This window comes from Enhydra lutris, unplaced genomic scaffold, assembly GCF_002288905.1.
Source record: "Enhydra lutris kenyoni isolate GAN:26980312 unplaced genomic scaffold, ASM228890v2 scaffoldscaffold30, whole genome shotgun sequence".
In the NCBI taxonomy this organism is placed as follows: Eukaryota; Metazoa; Chordata; class Mammalia; order Carnivora; family Mustelidae; genus Enhydra; species Enhydra lutris.
The window spans coordinates 22,722,500-22,738,896 of NW_019154114.1; the positions used below are offsets into that span (position 1 = coordinate 22,722,500).

A 16,397-nucleotide genomic window follows, 5' to 3' on the forward strand; every position below is an offset into this window, starting at 1 on the left:
GTAGTGCAATTGCTGGGTCTTAGGGCAGTTCTAGTTTTTTTTTTTTTTAAGATTTTATTTATGTGACAGAGAGAGAGATCACAAGTAGGCGGAGAGGCAGGCAGAGAGAGAGAAAGAGGAGGAAGCAGGCTCCCCACTGAGCAGAGAGCCCGATACGGGGCTCGATCCCAGGACCCTGGGATCATGACCTGAGCCGAAGGCAGAGGCTTTAACCCACTGAGCCACCCAGGCGCCCCAGGGCAGTTCTAGTTTTAATGTCTTGAGGAACCTCCATGCTGTTTCCCAGAGTGGCTGCACCGGCTGGCATTCCCACTGACAGTGCACGAGGGTTCCCCTTTCTCTGCATCCTCGCCAACTCCGTTGTTTCCCGACTTGTTAATTTTAGCCATTCTGACTGGTGTAAGGTGGTGTCTCACTGTGGTTTTGGTTTGTATTTCCCTGATGCCGAGTGATGTGGAGCACTTTCTCATGTGTTTGTCGGCCATCTGGATGTTGTCTTTGCAGAAATGTCTGTTCATGTCTTCTGCCCGACTCTTGATTGGGTTGCTTCTTGGGTGTTGAGTTTGATAAGCTCTTTCTAGATTTTGGATACTAACCCTTTATCCAAAACACTGTTTGCAAATGTCTTTTCCCATTTTGGGCCACCTTTAGGTTGTTTCCGCAGCTTTTTATCTTGATGAAGTCCCAGTAGTTGATTTTTGCTTTTGTTTCCCTTGCCTCTAGCGATGTAGATAACCAATTCTTGATGGAAAGGAAATTCATAAGGAAGCTAAGAGCCTGCCTCACTTTTCTTTTAAATTTAACCGATTTGCAGATTTGGCTGCCATTGTATTTGGATCAGGACTTTTTGATGTTAGCTGGTCTTCTGGTTTTGTATATTTTTTTGCTTAACACATATCTTTAGAGGTGAGTGTTTTAAAATTAGCATTATTCTGGGGTGCCTGGGTGGCTCAGTGGGATAAGCCTCTGCCTTCAGACCAGGTCATGATCTCAGAGTCCTGGGATCAAGCCCCACATCAGGCTCTCTGCTCAGCAGGGATCCTGCTTCCTCCTCTCTCTCTGCCTGCCACTCTGCCTACTCTCTCTCTCTCTGTCAAATAAATAAATTAAGAAAAATTAGCATTATTCTGTGAATATGTGTATATGGTGCTACACCATTTCATTATCCGTGTGTCTTTGGGCCGTATAATCTTCCAGTAGATTTACTCTAACTTCTCAATCATTTCCCTATTTAAAATCGTCTTAGATTATTTCCTTAAAAGAATTTTTAAAAAAGATTTTATTTATTCATTTGAGAGAGAGAGACAGAGATAGTGACAGAAAGCAGAAGTGGGGAGGGAGAAGCAGGCTCCCTACTGAGCAGGGAGCCCGACATGGGGCTCCATCCCAGGACCCCAGGATCATGACCTGAGCTGAAGGCAGATATTTAACCAACTGCCAAGGTCCCTCCTTAAAAATTTTTTAAAGATTTATTTATTTATATGAGAGGGAGAGAGAGAGAGTGCGCGTGTGCGCACACACGCGAGCTGGGGGTGGAGCAGAGGGAAAGAGCCTTTAGGCAGACTCCCTGCAGAGTGGGGACCCAGGCAGTGGCTCGATCCCATCACCCCATGAGAGCATGACCTGAGCCTACCGAGAGAGTAGGACTCTCAGGCCACCCAGGTGCCCCTTTTGATGTTGTGATAATGGTGTGACTACTATCTTTGAGCAGAAAGCTCTTGTGTTCTTTTGAGAAATTTCTTTTGTCTGAATTCCCAGGAATGGAATAAAGGATATAATCATTTTACGTTTATTAGCCACATTCAAGATATTTCTGCTATTTTCTGAATGTGTCCTGTCCTTAGGCCTTCCTAGCATCCTATTTTAATTTCTTACCTTTAGTTTTTCTTGTTCTTAGGTGAGAGTGGCCCTTCTTTCTTCTTGGCACTGGGTGGGCCCCTGCTGGGCCCTCATGGCTCTGCCCTGCCCGGCAGGTGGAGGAGCACGTCGGCCGCATCCGTGAGGAGCTGGACCGTGAGCGCGAGGAGCGCAACTACTTCCAGCTGGAGCGGGACAAGATCCACACCTTCTGGGAGATCACGCGGAGGCAGCTGGAGGAGAAGAAGGCCGAGCTGCGGAACAAAGACCGGGAGATGGAGGAGGCTGAAGAGAGGCACCAGGTTGAGATCAAGGTTAGTGGGGCTGACTGGCCTATCCCTGCGGGACATACCGCATGGAACAGCGGAGCTGGATGGGGGCCGGGGGTGGGTAGCATTTTCTCTACTCTGGTGCAGCCCTTTGTATCCTTTACAGTGAGAAACGAAGGTATTTCTTGCAGAAGAGTATGTGTGTGCAGGGCACCCACAGATGCAGGACTGTGTGTGTGTGTGAAAGTGTGCAGGGGTGTGTGTGTGAGTGCAGAGAGCCCGCATGAGCCGGGGTGTGTGTGAGTGTGTGCAGGGAGCCCGCACGTGCAGGGGTGTGTGTGTGTGAGTGTGCAGGGAGCCCGCACGTGCAGGGGTGTGTGTGTGAGTGTGCAGGGAGCCCGCACGTGCAGGGGTGTGTGTGTGTGAGTGTGCAGGGAGCCCGCACGTGCAGGGGTGTGAGTGTGCAGGGAGCCCGCACGTGCAGGGGTGTGTGTGTGAGTGTGCAGGGAGCCCGCACGTGCAGGTGTGCGTGTGTGAGTGTGCAGGGGTGTGTGTGTGAGTGTGCAGGGAGCCCCACGTGCAGGGGTGTGTGTGTGTGTGAGTGCAGGGAGCCCGCACGTGCAGGTGTGCGTGTGTGAGTGTGCAGGGGTGTGTGTGTGAGTGTGCAGGGAGCCCGCACGTGCAGGGGTGTGTGTGTGCCGGGTGTGCAGGGAGCCCGCACGTGCAGGTGTGTGTGTGTCAGTGTGCAGGGAGCCTGCACGTGCAGGGGTGTGTGTGCAGGTGTGCAGGGAGCCCGCACGTGCAGGGGTGTGTGTGTGTGCGGGTGTGCAGGCAATCACGTGTGCAGGCAATCACCTGCTCCCGCTGTCTGCAGGTGTACAAGCAGAAGGTGAAACACCTGCTGTATGAGCATCAGAACAACCTGACGGAGATGAAGGCTGAGGGCACTGTGGTCATGAAGCTGGCGCAGAAGGAGCACCGCACGCAGGAGGGAGCATTGCGCAAGGACATGCGGGCGCTGAAGGTGGAGCTCAAGGAGCAGGAGCTGGCCAACGAGGTGGTGGTGAAGAACCTGCGGCTGGTAGGTGTGAGGGCAGTAGGGCCTGACGGGCCGCTGGGGACCGTGACCTCCTGATCATTCAGCAGAACTGGGAATTCATATTTCCCTTAGCAGTTCCCTGCATTTTGGTGATTACTTGAAATAAAAATAAAAATAACGAAAAGCATGCAGCCAGACACATCCCGTTTGGGAACCAGGTACAGTCTTGTGTCTTAGACTGAACCACAAACTGACTCCCCAGGAGGGAAGTCCTACTCAGTATCTTCCGTCACATGCTGCTGACCCCTGACACCTGGCTGCTCTCCCAGGGGTCTCTCGGATATTTAGAAACACTACAACCATTAAAGTGTCCAGCGTGCGAGCCCCCGGGTGGTGGGAAGTGTCTCATGCAAGCCGGGCTCATGAGCACCTGGCTGACTTTTTGGTCCTTTCTTGGGGAGGCTGGGGGCTTCCAGGTGGAGGCTGAAATTCATTTGCTGAGTATCTGTAAGGTGCAGGCCCTGGTCTGATTTCTGGGAACATATGGGGAACAGGAATGATAGAAGGACTGCCCACGGGCATCTGATGGTTCAGGAAGGAGCCAGAAGACAGAATGGAGGGTTGACGGGTCTACATATCCACAGGCAGGAGTGCTGTGGGAAGAACAAAGCAGGGAGGAAGGTGCTGGAGATTGGGGCGGGAGTGGCATTTTTCCACCAGGAGTTCTGGGAATGGCTCATGGAGAAGCTGACATTTGGGCAAAGGCTGGAAGGAGGGGTTGCTGAGCCAGGCTTAGGGAGACCAGGTCTGAAGAAGGAGCAGGGATGGGCCAGTGTGAAGGCCCAGAGGAGTGAGGGGTGAGGAGGCCAGGGAGATGGGTCAGAGCTTGTCGGCGTCAGGAGCCACAGTTAGGGGGCTTTGACCAGGCTGAGCTGGTGGACGTTTGGAGGATTTGGGCCAAGGGAAGGTGGTTCAACTTTGATTTTTCTAAGGCTCCTTCCTGGCTGCAGTGTGAGAAGACTTTGTCAACACATTTGCCTCATGCCTGGAGGCAAGCCAGCCTCCTCTGAACCAGGAAAAAACTCAGTAACGGTGCAGGCTTTGCAGCGAAGCTGGAGGCTGAAGTCTTGGTCACGAGAATTGTCTGGTCTTTGCTGATAGAAGTACAGCCTGGGCTGGTTTCTAGTGAGTTTAGTCATGTGGGGCTGCCTGCTTACCTGAGGCCTGGATTTGGAATAGTTACATGGTTAGTTCCCCTTTGTGCAAAAACCTGACTCTGAACAATAATGACAGTTTTTTATTCAAAATGTTTACATGTAACTGTCAACATACTTTCAGTGTTCCTCTAAGCCCCAGCTGAGACAGGTCAGCAGGCATCGGAAAGAGCCTGCAGCTCGTGTAGGTGTGGCCAGTGGTCCGTAGCCTGTGGGCAGACCAAGCCAAAGGCCAAACATGGTTATAGCGTTTGGAACATCTCTTCACTTTGTGTTGAGCTCAGAGGTGACTTTAGCTGAGGGAGTTGAATGACGAAACATGGAGGTTACCACAACCACATCACTCTGAACAGGGTGCATGAGCTTGGACGCGAGGGGAAGCCAGCACCCAGCAGAACAGCTCCGGGTTTTCTGGGCTGGATTTTCCATACGCCTGAGGGGCCAGGCCAGCCCCAGGGAGAGGCTTCTGTGTGTGTCTGGTAACGGCCAGCTTCTCTCCCTTGCAGAAGCACACCGAGGAGATCACCAAGATGCGGAATGACTTTGAGAGGCAGGTGCGAGGTCAGTGTCTCACGGATCCACTGTAAGCCCCCGCCAGAACCCCTCCCACCGGTGGTCATTAACCTTCAGGGCTTGTTAGCCCAGCGCACAGAGACCAGCCTACAGCAGCCCAGACATGCACAGAAAAGATGGGATAGTTTTCGAGGCTGATGGATGGCCCCAAATCCCAGAAGATCTTATTTCCGTGCGAGCTGGGGAGGCTGTAAGCACTGTCTCCTTCCCTACTCCTGGCATTTAGAAGCAGGTAGCCATTTTCAGTCTCGTGGGCAGTATTCTTAGAATAGTCTTTTTTTCCGTGGTTGCTGGCCTGAGGGGCTCCTATTCGAGAAACCTGTGTGGTTTACTGATGCAGCTCTCTCCCTCGCCAGCCACACCACCGTGGGAGCAGCCAACTCTCAGTCGGTGGGAACCCTGGTCCTGGGATCGATTAGCCATGCCTGGTACAGGCCACGGAAGGCTGGCCGTGGTGTGTGTGTGCCGAATGTGTCATCCGTGAGCTTGTCCGCATAGCCCTCGTCCCGGTGGCGTTCCTGGGCTGTGTCTGTAGGTTCCGTCTCTGCTTGGAGCTGTCAGGCCCCTGTTCCTCCGTGTGCTTCTGCCTTTCAGAAATTGAGGCCAAGTACGACAAAAAGATGAAGATGCTTAGGGACGAGCTTGACCTGCGGAGAAAGACCGAGATCCATGAGGTGGAGGAGAGGAAGAACGGCCAGATCAACATGCTGATGCAGCGGCATGAGGAAGCCTTTACGGACATCAAGAACTACTACAACGACATCACCCTCAACAACCTGGCGCTCATCAACTCCCTCAAGGTGCCGCGCGAGGGCGGCGGGCCCCACACCCCTGCATTGACAGATACCCGCTGTCCTTGCCAGAGCTGCGTCGGTGACGTGCCCGCTGCAGACTTAGGGCTGGAAGCAGCACGTCGTACGCAGCACAGATGGGTGGTTGGAACAGGGTGCACGGGCCGGGCAGAAGCCCGTGCAGAGCTGCGGTGGGAGGCGCAGCGAGGCTGGGTGTCATCACCCAGTGGGGGGGGGGTAGCGACCATCCCTACTGTGGGGACTGTCCCCGGGGTCCCGAGCGCAGCGTGATATCACTGGCATGGAGGCCGCCTTCCTAGAAAATTCCAAATAAGTTCCCATAGTGCAGAATCCCTCTGAGTGGTTACATGCAACCGGTCTGGGACTTGAGGACCATCCTTCCTGGGCGGGAGGGCTCGCGGCCCTCACCCCTGAAGACCACAGTTCCCTCAGCTCTGCCTGCTGAACCCCCCGCACCCCTGTCCTGGTGCTGACAGGAGCAGATGGAAGACATGCGCAAGAAGGAGGACCACTTGGAGAAGGAGATGATGGAGGTGTCCGTGCAGAACCGGCGCCTGGCAGACCCCCTCCAGAAGGCTCGCGATGACATGAATGAGATGCAGAAGAAGCTGGGCAGCTACGAGAGGGACAAGCAGATCCTGCTGGTGGGCTCCCTCCTCGCGTCCCCTCCCTCGAACTCAGGACCCGGGCGCTGAGTCACCGGGTGCCCCCTAGCCAGCTCTGTCTGATGGTTATTTTGGGGCTGCCACCCTCTGGAAGTCTGTTCTGTGGATACCGGATCCTCAGTCCTTTCTTCTCCCGCCGCTTGTTTTCTCTCCAGCGCACAAAAGCACGTTTGAAGGTCGCGGAGAAGGAGCTGAAGGACCTACAGTGGGAACACGAGGTGCTCGAGCAGCGGTTTGTCAAGGTGAGCAGACGCCAGGCTGGCTCTGCCGGGAGCCGGGAGCCAGGAGGACCTCTCTTGTCACCCCGGCTCTGCGGCCAGAGCGGCTGGAGTCCTGGTGCCCACGGCTCGTTCTGTGAGGCTTGATGGGGTGATGAGGCAGAAGCTGCAGCCCACTCTGTGGACGGCCCTGGGGTCTCGCTGGGAGCAGCTGCCCTGTGGGGAGACGCTCGCTCCCCGTTCTCCTTCCCGCAGGCTCAGCTGCGAGACCTGTGCAGGGCACCTGGCCCCTGGTGCCTGGGGTCGGTCTTTCTCTTCTGTATGCGTGTGTCTCCATCCTGAGGTGTTAGGCATGCCTGGTAAGGAGGCCGGGGCAAGATGTCTGTGAGCGAGCGCGCAAGGCCCCCTGCTCAGCGCGTCCTCACCCGTGGGGGCCGCTCCCTGGGTTCTCGCAGACATCTCCCTGTGTGCCCTGGGCAGCTGTGGCTTCATGCCTGCTCCACAGCTCACTTCTCTGTCATCTCCCCTGGGCTCCAGCCTGTAGACGACACGGTGCCTGTAGCCAATTCCCTGCACATGGAGCTCTGTTTCTATCCTTTGCTGCGGTAAACGTGCAGCCACAGTCATCCTTCTAACTTCATATTTTCTTTGTTTTAAAGATTTTGTTTATTTATTTGAGGGAGAGAGCGTGTGAGCTGCACCAGCGGGGGAAGGGCAGAGGCAGAAGGGGAAGCAGGCTGCTGGCGGAGCAGGGAGCCCGATGTGCGGCTCAGTCCCAGGTCCCTGGGATCATGACCTGAGCTGAAGGCAGAGGCTTAACTGTCTGAAACCCCTAGGCACCCCTTAAATTTCTCTGTGTAACTGTGAGCATCTTCTGGGAAGTCAGTCCCTAGCTATGGGGTTGCTGGGCCAGGTTGGCATTGGGAATTTGGATAGTCTGCCCAGAGGGCTGTTCTGAGTGTGATCTTGCCTGAAGTGCCCAAGGGGCCCTGTCCTGCCTGTGCCGCTCTCACTAATTCAGAACTACCCGTGGGATCGGGTTGAGAATGTGTCCCTGCGTGTGCTTTTCTGAGAACCTGGCGAGTGGCAGAGATGCGGGCAGACCAGCTGCGTCCTCGTGAGCATGTCCATCCTTTCTCACCTAATGGAACTTCACGGTCACAGACTGTGATTACAGAAGGGCCACATTCCTCGGCCCGTCACACGTGCAGCCACCTACAGAGAGGCCTCGGAGGGTCCTGTTGGCTGCCGGCCACTGGCCGGCTAAGAGAAGGGCCCTCGGGTCGCCTTGCCGGTGAAGGGGGTGTGTGTCAGGGGGAGGACATGCAGACTGTGCAGAGGCCGTGCTGGAGCTGGGTACTCCGCCCCCTCCTCTTCTGTTGGGATGTCATTTGAGGCGCGGGCTGAAGTCAGTGTTCCCTGAGAAAACCACGGGTGCTGATGTGTCCACGTTCTGTAGACCAAAGGGACAGGACTGGATTGAAGCCTGTCTGGGGAAAGCTGTACAGTCGAGAGAAGGATACGGTGTTGTGGCTTTGAGCAGGGAATTCTCTCTCTAGCTGTAAGACATGCTTTTACACCTGTAGAGAACGTTCTGGAAGGGGTTACGCTGTATGTTCACGTAGTGGCCTCTGGGAAGTTGGGTTAAAGGGTGTTTACTTTTTTTTTTTTTTTTAAATTTTAATTATTCATTTGAGACAGAGTGAGAGAACATGGGCGTGGGGCAGAGGGAGAAGCATTGATCCCAATGCAGGGCTCAACCCTGGGACCCTGGGATCAGGACCTGAGCTGAAGGCAGATGCTGAACCCACTGAGCCTCCCAGGCGCCCCGAGGGGTGTTTACTTTTTATGCTTCCACAAAGTCTTGCTTTTTTTACAGTGACAGTGAAAAGTAAGAGTTAGAAGGTAAAAAAGAACACCTTTGTTTCTTGACAGGCGGTTGACCCCAGAGCTGTTGTCTAGATCTGCTGTTAGTGGGGCACGCCGACCTGTGGGGGTCTGGGATCTGGGGCTCACCGAGGGGCTGGGTCCCTAAGAGCCCCTCTCCCCCAAACACTGCTAACCCTCACCCTTTGATCTCACGTAGGGGTGATCAGGGACGTGTCTTACCTGAGCCTTCTGCCCAGACCCAGGGCCCAGCCCCGCTGTGGGGCCCCACCAGCCCTCGCCGGGGTACCCTGTGGCTTCCTGAAACAGCTTAGTAGCGGCGGGTCCAATTAGCGCTTCCTCCCACCTTCCACAGTGTGGACGGTGGCACGCCTTCCATCCCGTCACAGAGTGTGTGCATGCAGGCAGTGTAGACAACACTCAGAGGTGGAAGGGGCTCACTCTGCAGAAGGGTTCAGGGGCAGAGGCGGGAGGCGGCTTCTCCCCAGCGAGCTCCCCCAGGGCAGGGGCGTCTCTGGTTGTCGCAGCCCGTCCCCTCAGGTGCAGCAGGAGCGGGACGAGCTGTACAGGAAGTTCACGGCGGCCATCCTGGAGGTGCAGCAGAAGGTGGGCTTCAAGAACCTGGTTCTGGAGCGGAAGATGCAGGCGCTGAGTGCTGCTGTGGAGAAGAAGGAGGCCCAGTTCAATGAGGTGCTGGCAGCCTCCAACCTGGACCCCGCGGCGCTGACCCTTGTGTCCCGCAAACTGGAGGTGCGTCCCAGCCCGCAGCATCCATTCCGGTCCCCCAGCTGGCATCCGGGGCTCAGGCTGGGGTTGCGTGTTGGATGCGTGCGTGTGTCTGGCCTCTGTCTCTCCAGTGGGGACCTGCTGTGGGCGTTGGGGAGGGACCATTATGGGTTTCCTGTGGCTGGGGCACCGACAGGGCCTGCAGACGTCTGTCCCCAGGCCCCCCGGGCTCTTGCTTCATGCTTCCCCAGTGTCCTCCTCAGCCTCTTGGCCCCTTCTGGCCCTGGGCCCACGGCCGTCCATGCTCACAATAGGTTTAGCTCAGCCTGGCCAGCATCTCAAGCTGCTCTCAAAATTCGGGGCTTGTGATTCTCAGGCGTCCGGTGACAAGCCTAGAGACAGGCCTGGGGCACAGCTGAACCTATGAGCTCTTAGCCGAGGCCACCGCCACAGTCTGCCCTGGACGCAACGATGGCGTGCTTGATGTGGGCTGTGGGCAGTTGGGACGGGGACATACAGGGCTACGTGGTGGGGGCTGGGGCAGGCTTCCCAGAGGGAGTTAAGGTCTGAGCAAAGCCTAGAGTGTTTGGTCGTGAGTTCGTGGTTCTTTGTGGTGGTCCCCTCTGCGTGGGCTGTCTTGGGCACAGGGGGGAGCATTCAACAAGACAGATGAAGCCTGGGCCTCACTAGGATGTGTCACAGAAAGAACAGGCGAGGCCAGAAAGGGGTCTCTTGCTGCCGGGAAGTGTGGTTGTGCTGGGATCCTGGCCACCTGGGTGACCCGCAGCCCTCAGGCCCGAGGCAGCCCCAGGTGCAGTGTCCCTGCGGGTCTGCACGTCTCCATGGAGAGGCCCAGGGAGGGGCGGCCAGCTTGTCCCAGACACAGCACCTTCCAGGCTGCTTTTCCTTTGTGGAGAAACAGACCCGAGTCTGGGGATCACAGAGGCTTCACTGTGCAGGCGTATTTCATCCTGGGAAGCACACAGCAGTGTTTGTCAGGTGGTTAGTCAATGTGCAGTAATGCCGTCTGCTCGCTCGACACCCAGGCCCAGAGGGTTAACTGTTGGGTCACCTCATCTTTCCATAAAGCCCTTTATGGGGGCCTGGTTCACTCACTTGATCACGTGTCTGTCTGATTCTTGGTTTGACTCAGGGCCTGATCCCATGGGTTGTGGGTTTGAGCCCTGAGTCAGGCTCCACGTGGAGTCTGCTTGAGATTCTGTCTGTCCCTCGCCCTCTGCACCCCCCTTTTTCTCTCTCTCTCAAATAAATCGATCTTTAAAAAAAAAAAAAGCCCAAATACTGCAGGCTGGCTTCCTGCCCACCTGGCCTTGACCTGAGGCTCTCAGCTCCCACCAGGTGCTGTTGTACACGTGTGAGCCCCTTGCTGCTTGGGTGTTGAGGGGAGTGCAAAGCTGAGGGGAGGAGGGCAGAGCCAGCTGGACAGACGCGGTTCTGAAGTGTGTTGGGTGTGCATGAGTTTGAGGCTGGTAAAGAGTCATGGAAGGTTCTGGGTGTGGTGGGCTGCATCACACAGAGCCCCCTGGGAAGGCAGGTGGGATGGAGGATTTGTCCTTCCCGGACATGTTGCTGATGACATTGTCGCCGATGGAGGACAGCTGGGCAGGCTGCGGAGACGTGGTGTCCATTTCCGGCTGAGACCAGATACTGTTCCAGGCAGCGACGTGTCCCGGCTTGGTGGGCGGCAGGGCCTGTGGGGTTGGAGCCACTTGGAACAGGGTCTTGGGGCCTGGGGTGGTGCTGCCCCATAGGAGGGGCATAGTGCGGGCTGGCAGCACCGGGCACTGGAGCCCGGGGGCCCGTCTCACTCCTTGTCCCGACTTGTGAACACCGCCAGGCAGAGAGCGAGGGCGCTTTTGGAAACGGAAGAGCTTTCCTGCCTCTGCTGTTGGGAAGGGCAGCTGGTCCTGGGGCTGGGTAAGGCTTTGCAGCCAGCAGTCCTGATGGAGGGGATCAAATCAACCCCTTCGACAGTGGTCACTGCAGCTGTGACCACGGGCCAGGGCCTTTTCTTGTCTGTTCCCTGGCTTGCCCAGAGGAACCCTCCCAGGAGGCAGGTGGCGGTTCAAGGGCCCTTCCCTGGGCCTTGGTTGGCCTGGCTTCTATGCCTCTTGTCCTCACTTCCCACCATCTAGACGGTTTCCTTACAGAGAGCCGGGTCCTGTTTTCCCTTTCTCCTTCGAAGACCTTTCCACACTGGCTGGCTGCTGCCTGTGTGGATGTCCACACTGATGGACCCCGGCGCCCATTCCCTGCATGTCAGATCTCCTGCTGGGGCCCCAAGACCCCCACCAACCTCTGTCTGCCTCAGCCCAGAGATAGGCTCAAACTCAGTTCTACCCTTCTCTCCTTAGGACGTTCTAGAATCAAAGAACAGCACCATCAAGGACTTGCAGTATGAGCTGGCCCGGGTCTGCAAGGTACCAGGAGCCCCCTGCCCCTCTCTCAGGGCCCCACCTTGTCTACACCTTGGAGGTACACATAGCCTGAGGCTGTCTGGGCCTTCTCAGGTCACTCAGTGTGTGGCCTGGGCTGCATCCCCACAACTCTAGCCACTGTCCTGGTGTCCCTTCCGGGGCCTGCTCAGTGGATATCTGGTAAGTGAAGGCAGTTTGTCCAGCACACTCTGTCCCTGTCTCTCATGTGACCCTTGCTCTTGGTGACCTGGGCTCTGGGGCGATTGGATGGGCTTCCTTCATGGAGGGGACAGCTACGAGTCCAAACTTTTCTCGCTTCTTGTAAGTCTGATGAAAGCTGCACACCCCATCCACACCAAACCCACACATGAGCATGGAGGCCTCCTACTGGGGAGGGGCAGTGAGGGCCCTGAGAACTCGAGAGGCCTGGGCCCTCTCCCTGGAGGTCCTGCCTCCGTGGCGGAGGCCACAGCCTTGTCTGGGCTTTGCCTGTGGGGAATGCAGATACAGTGCTGCCTATGGACACACTCCCCCTGAGAAGCCACCCCATACGTGTGACTCACATAAGCCTGTAAATGTGCAGGGTGGGGCCGGCTTCCTGGTTCTGTGCGCCCTCGGGTGTGGAAGCCCAGGAGGGAGGCAGGGCCTGCCACTGGCGCTGGGCTCCATGGTGACCCGATCTCCCTGGGCCTCTCCTCGGCCCTGCCCCTCTGGGCCCTTCCTTTAGCTGCTGCGGCAACCGTGGTATTTACACACACAAAATTAGGGCCATTTACTGTGTGCAGTTCTTGGGGAATGTCTGTCCCCCAGAGAAGGGCGAGAGCCAGGGCCCAGCCCCCAAGTTCTCTCTGGAGCTTGGCCGTAGTTCACCCTTGCAATCGCAGCTCCAAGCTCCAGCACTGTTCCCTTGATGATGGTGAGGATAATGAGCCCTTTTGAGTTTTAATCTGAGTCAGGCCTGGATCTAAGCATTTCACACGCATCAGCTCTTCAAACCCTCACGACCATCCGATGCAATCCACCCTTCAAAAAATAGCCATTTTCCAGAGAGGGGAATAGGAACCTGGCTTCACATTGGCCCCACCAGCACTCTCTGCCCAGATCTTAGCCTTCCTGGGATGGGGGGCAGGAGACAGCGTCAGACAAAGCAGGGAGGCTCTGTGAGGTTGAGCACATGCACGTGGAAGGTCATGTCTGGGAAGGCAAGGATGACCAGTTTGATTGGGAAATGCCTGATGCAGAACCAGGAGTGTGCTCAGGAGCACAGTTCTGCTGAGTCTGTGTCTTCTGCCTCAGTTTCCCCATCTTTGAAATAGGAACAATGGCAGCATTTCCCGTTGTGAATTACTTGAATTCATGTACATAAAAGTGCTCATGACCAGGTATGGCCTACCGTGAGCTGCCGTAAAGGCTCGCTGTGCGGGTTTCCACTGCCAGCCTCCTGTGGCCTCCAGAGCCGTGGGGGCCTGGGTTGGAGTCTGCCTTGGTGTCAGCCTGCCCCTCCTGACGCGGCTCTCACCCTGCAGGCCCACAACGACCTGCTGCGCACCTACGAGGCGAAGCTCCTGGCCTTTGGGATCCCTCTGGACAACGTGGGCTTCAAGCCTCTGGAGACAGCTGTGATGGGGCAGACGCTGGGCCAGGGCCCCGCAGGACTCGTGGGCACCCCAACTTAGCGCCTGCCCGGGACTGCTCCCCAGATGACCTGCTCTTTCACCAAGGACAGGGGCTGTTGGTTGTTTTAGATTTGTATCGTCTGCCAGTGAAGGTTTTCTACATTTGCTCTGTGTCCCGCTGCCTTTCTGTGTGGAGGAGAGGCACCTCCCGGGCCCATGGTACCCTGACCACCCCCTTCCTTGCTGCCCGTCCATCTGTGCTTACCCTGCCCTCCTCCCCACCTCGGGGCCCGGGCAGCACTCATAGAGCCCAGGAACTGCCGTGGCCTTAGCCATGCTGGTGCTGACTTTATTGAGCCTGAGACTCAGCTGCTACTGGAGAGGGCGGGTCAGACTCCCCTCAGGGAGCATAACTGCTGCCCTCTCTTGGAGTGCCTCAGGGAGCTGTTGGGATGGCATCGATGCTCACAGGCCAGCAGCTGGCCAGAGGCGATGGCTCGGCTGCTAGCTCCCCCGATATGTGGTGTAGGACCATGGACTCAGCAGCAGGGGCACGTGGAATCTGTGGGTCTCGTTGGTGATGCTGAAAACCACCTGAGAAGCAGAGAAGGCACCGGAAGAGAGTGAGGGGTCTGTATGCAGCACACAGGTAGCCCGGACCATGGGCTGGAGCCCCAGGAGCCAGCTGGAGCTCATGGAGAGTGGAAACCTGGCCGGGGCTGCGATGGGGCTGAATCCTCTTCAGGGAGAGCCATCGGCTCTCGGAACCCAAAGGATCTACCTTGAACAGTGTCAGCTGAGCGCCTCTGTCCTCAGGGGCTGAGTCACTTCTGGCCCTGTGCCCCACAGCCTTACCCGGGGACAGGGCAGGGACGGGTGTGTTGTGGTAAAGGCCCTGGATATCTTTCTTCTGGGAGCTCAAAGCAGGTGAACTCACTGTCACACCCTAACCCTAGGAGAGGTGGGAGGGGTGGGAGCAGCCTGCCCCTGGCAGGAAGCCAGGGATCACGGGCCTCCACGCCGGGCGCTCACCTCCACGTATGGGTAGAAGCTCTCCTGGCCCCTCTCCTTCCAATAGCCCTCGGTGTCAAAGGACAGCTTGTAGGTGCCCGTTTTCATCGGGCCTGGTGGCAGGAGCCCCGGGCAGCGGCCATCCGAGTTGGTGTAGCTGGGGAGAATGGAGGGAGGGATTGGGGAGGAGTCGCCCCTGCCTCGTTCTCTAGGGTCTGCATGGCCAGTGGCCTCGGACACCCCCAGAGCAGGACACAGTCCGGGGCTCGGGGCTCTGGAGCAGCTCAGGGACACTGCACTGTCTTTTTAGATAGAACTTCAATACAGAGAAGCAGAAAAGTAAAAAAACAAACCAAACCTATTTTATAAGCAACAATCCCTTTATATTGGCATGTATTTTTTCCAGAATTTCTCTACACATAACTATGCTTATTTGTAAACTTGCAAAAATACCCTAGAATGGATTGTATTATACATACTGTTTGATAACTTGTACTTGTCATTTAATACAGTGTGTGCGGGTTTTCTGGACCAGTAACTACACCCACACCCCAGCCGCATGGTGGCCTGTTTGTACTGCACAGAGTGTCCAGTGGAGGGCTCTGAGGGCCTGTCGCTCTGCTTACTGATTTATGTGCCCCCCCCCACCATCACCTCTGGAGAGCTCTGGCACCGTTCCCACCAGCTGTGATTTCAAGTTTCTGTCCTGTACCACAGTTTATTTGGAGGTTGGGAATGGGTCTCTGTGACTCCCCAGGGGACTCCATGGATTCTTTAAGGACCTGAGCGGGCCACTCAGATGGGACCTGGACGCCCAGTGTCGGTGAAGGGCCGGGGATGAGCTGCATGCCCTCAGGCTCTGACCCTCTGGGGCCCAGCCACCCACTCCCACCAGCAGTGGGAGCCTGCCTCCTTCAAGAGGCTCACAGGGGCAGTCCCAGCGTGACCAGGCCGCGCCTGGGCTGGGCCCGTCCCCGCAGAACCTGAGCCTTGGGCTGGGGCCCAGGGCTGCCAGGCGAGGCATGGGATGCCAGTGTTTACTTGCCTCTTGCTGCCTCAGTTTCCCCATCTATAAAAGGGGTAGTTATAGGGCCTGCCCTTGGGCTGGAGTGAGAATAAGAAGAGAGGTAAAGGGCCCAGCGTGTGGCCTGGCACAAGGTTACCTGTTAACCACGGTGACAATGAGGCCCTTAGGTTACACCTTGGGCCTGAGCCAGCCCTGCCCTCAGGGAGAGGCGCTGGGGGTGTGAGGCCAAGGGGGACCATAGCCCAGTGGTCAGCAACACCATCTGACCTCAGTGCCCACACTCACTGGCTGGCTGCGTTCTTCTTGCCCCCTGGCTGGACTCAGGTCCTGCCCAGACCTCAAGCCTACCTTTTCCTCAGGTCGGTCCAGTGCTGGCCCTGGTCCTCAAGCCTGGACAGACAGAGGCAGAGGCCCTGGGCCGGAAGCCCTGAGGTGGTGTCCAGTACATGTGTGGTCAGTGGGCTGCTGCTCGGCTCCATACCTCTGCCCTGTGCCGCGAGAGAGGGACAGGAGTAAGCACGTATGCTCCAGCCTTGTGTCCACAGTGGCCTGGAGACGGCAGGCCTAGAGTCAACAGCCGGCTGCTGGACCCTGGAGGTGGGGGGCGGGCGGTGCCCAGGAGTTGCTGAGTCAGCCGCGGAAGGCTGTGCGGCTGACACACTGGAAAACAGTTGATAAACAAGGCCGGCCAGCCCCTCACCGCCCCACACTAACACCTACTGGGGCCCCCTCCCCTCCACCCAGGCAATGAAGGGCGTCTCTGCACAGAGGGCCCCCTTCCAGCGGGTCCCAGCAGTGGGGGGCCAGCCCCGGGGTGCTCGTTCTCCCGGGGTCCAGCTCTCTGTCCGCCCCCCGCTCCAGGGTCACCCGGGACCTTAGCCCCCGGCCGCTGTTGACGAGCCAGGAGCCCCGCGTCCGGGCCTGCCCCCTACCTCCGAGGAGCCCAGGTGTCGCTGGAGCGCCCGCAGTCTCGGAGCGGCCCGCATCCGTCCCCCCACCCTGAGCGGGAGCTGGTCCCGGGGCGCAGACACCTCCCCGCGCCCGC

At 57.3% G+C, this 16,397-nt stretch overlaps 2 protein-coding genes across 2 annotated transcripts in view; one reads left to right on the top strand and one right to left on the bottom strand.

Annotated features, from left to right (window-relative positions):
* Nucleotides 1–13,478, top strand: part of LOC111152930 (growth arrest specific 8) — a 20,666-nt gene extending 7,188 nt beyond the window's left edge. Inside the window, exons 3-11 of the mRNA XM_022511674.1 lie at nucleotides 1,974–2,171; nucleotides 3,001–3,207; nucleotides 4,886–4,940; nucleotides 5,547–5,752; nucleotides 6,241–6,408; nucleotides 6,585–6,671; nucleotides 9,075–9,284; nucleotides 11,636–11,701; nucleotides 13,225–13,478. Of these exons, the coding sequence (XP_022367382.1) occupies nucleotides 1,974–2,171; nucleotides 3,001–3,207; nucleotides 4,886–4,940; nucleotides 5,547–5,752; nucleotides 6,241–6,408; nucleotides 6,585–6,671; nucleotides 9,075–9,284; nucleotides 11,636–11,701; nucleotides 13,225–13,374 (1,347 nt within the window). The 3' untranslated portion in view covers nucleotides 13,375–13,478. The remainder of the gene's footprint in view (nucleotides 1–1,973; nucleotides 2,172–3,000; nucleotides 3,208–4,885; nucleotides 4,941–5,546; nucleotides 5,753–6,240; nucleotides 6,409–6,584; nucleotides 6,672–9,074; nucleotides 9,285–11,635; nucleotides 11,702–13,224) is intronic.
* A 169-nt stretch (nucleotides 13,479–13,647) lies between these two features.
* Nucleotides 13,648–16,340, bottom strand: LOC111152931 (5-hydroxyisourate hydrolase-like). Its single transcript, XM_022511675.1, has 4 exons — nucleotides 16,285–16,340; nucleotides 15,701–15,840; nucleotides 14,347–14,482; nucleotides 13,648–13,908 (listed from the first exon to the last, which is right to left on the bottom strand). The coding sequence occupies exons 1-4, from the start codon at nucleotides 16,336–16,338 to the stop codon at nucleotides 13,819–13,821; spliced, it is 420 nt and encodes a 139-aa protein (XP_022367383.1). The 5' UTR covers nucleotides 16,339–16,340; the 3' UTR covers nucleotides 13,648–13,818.
* Nucleotides 16,341–16,397: the final 57 nt, after the last annotated feature.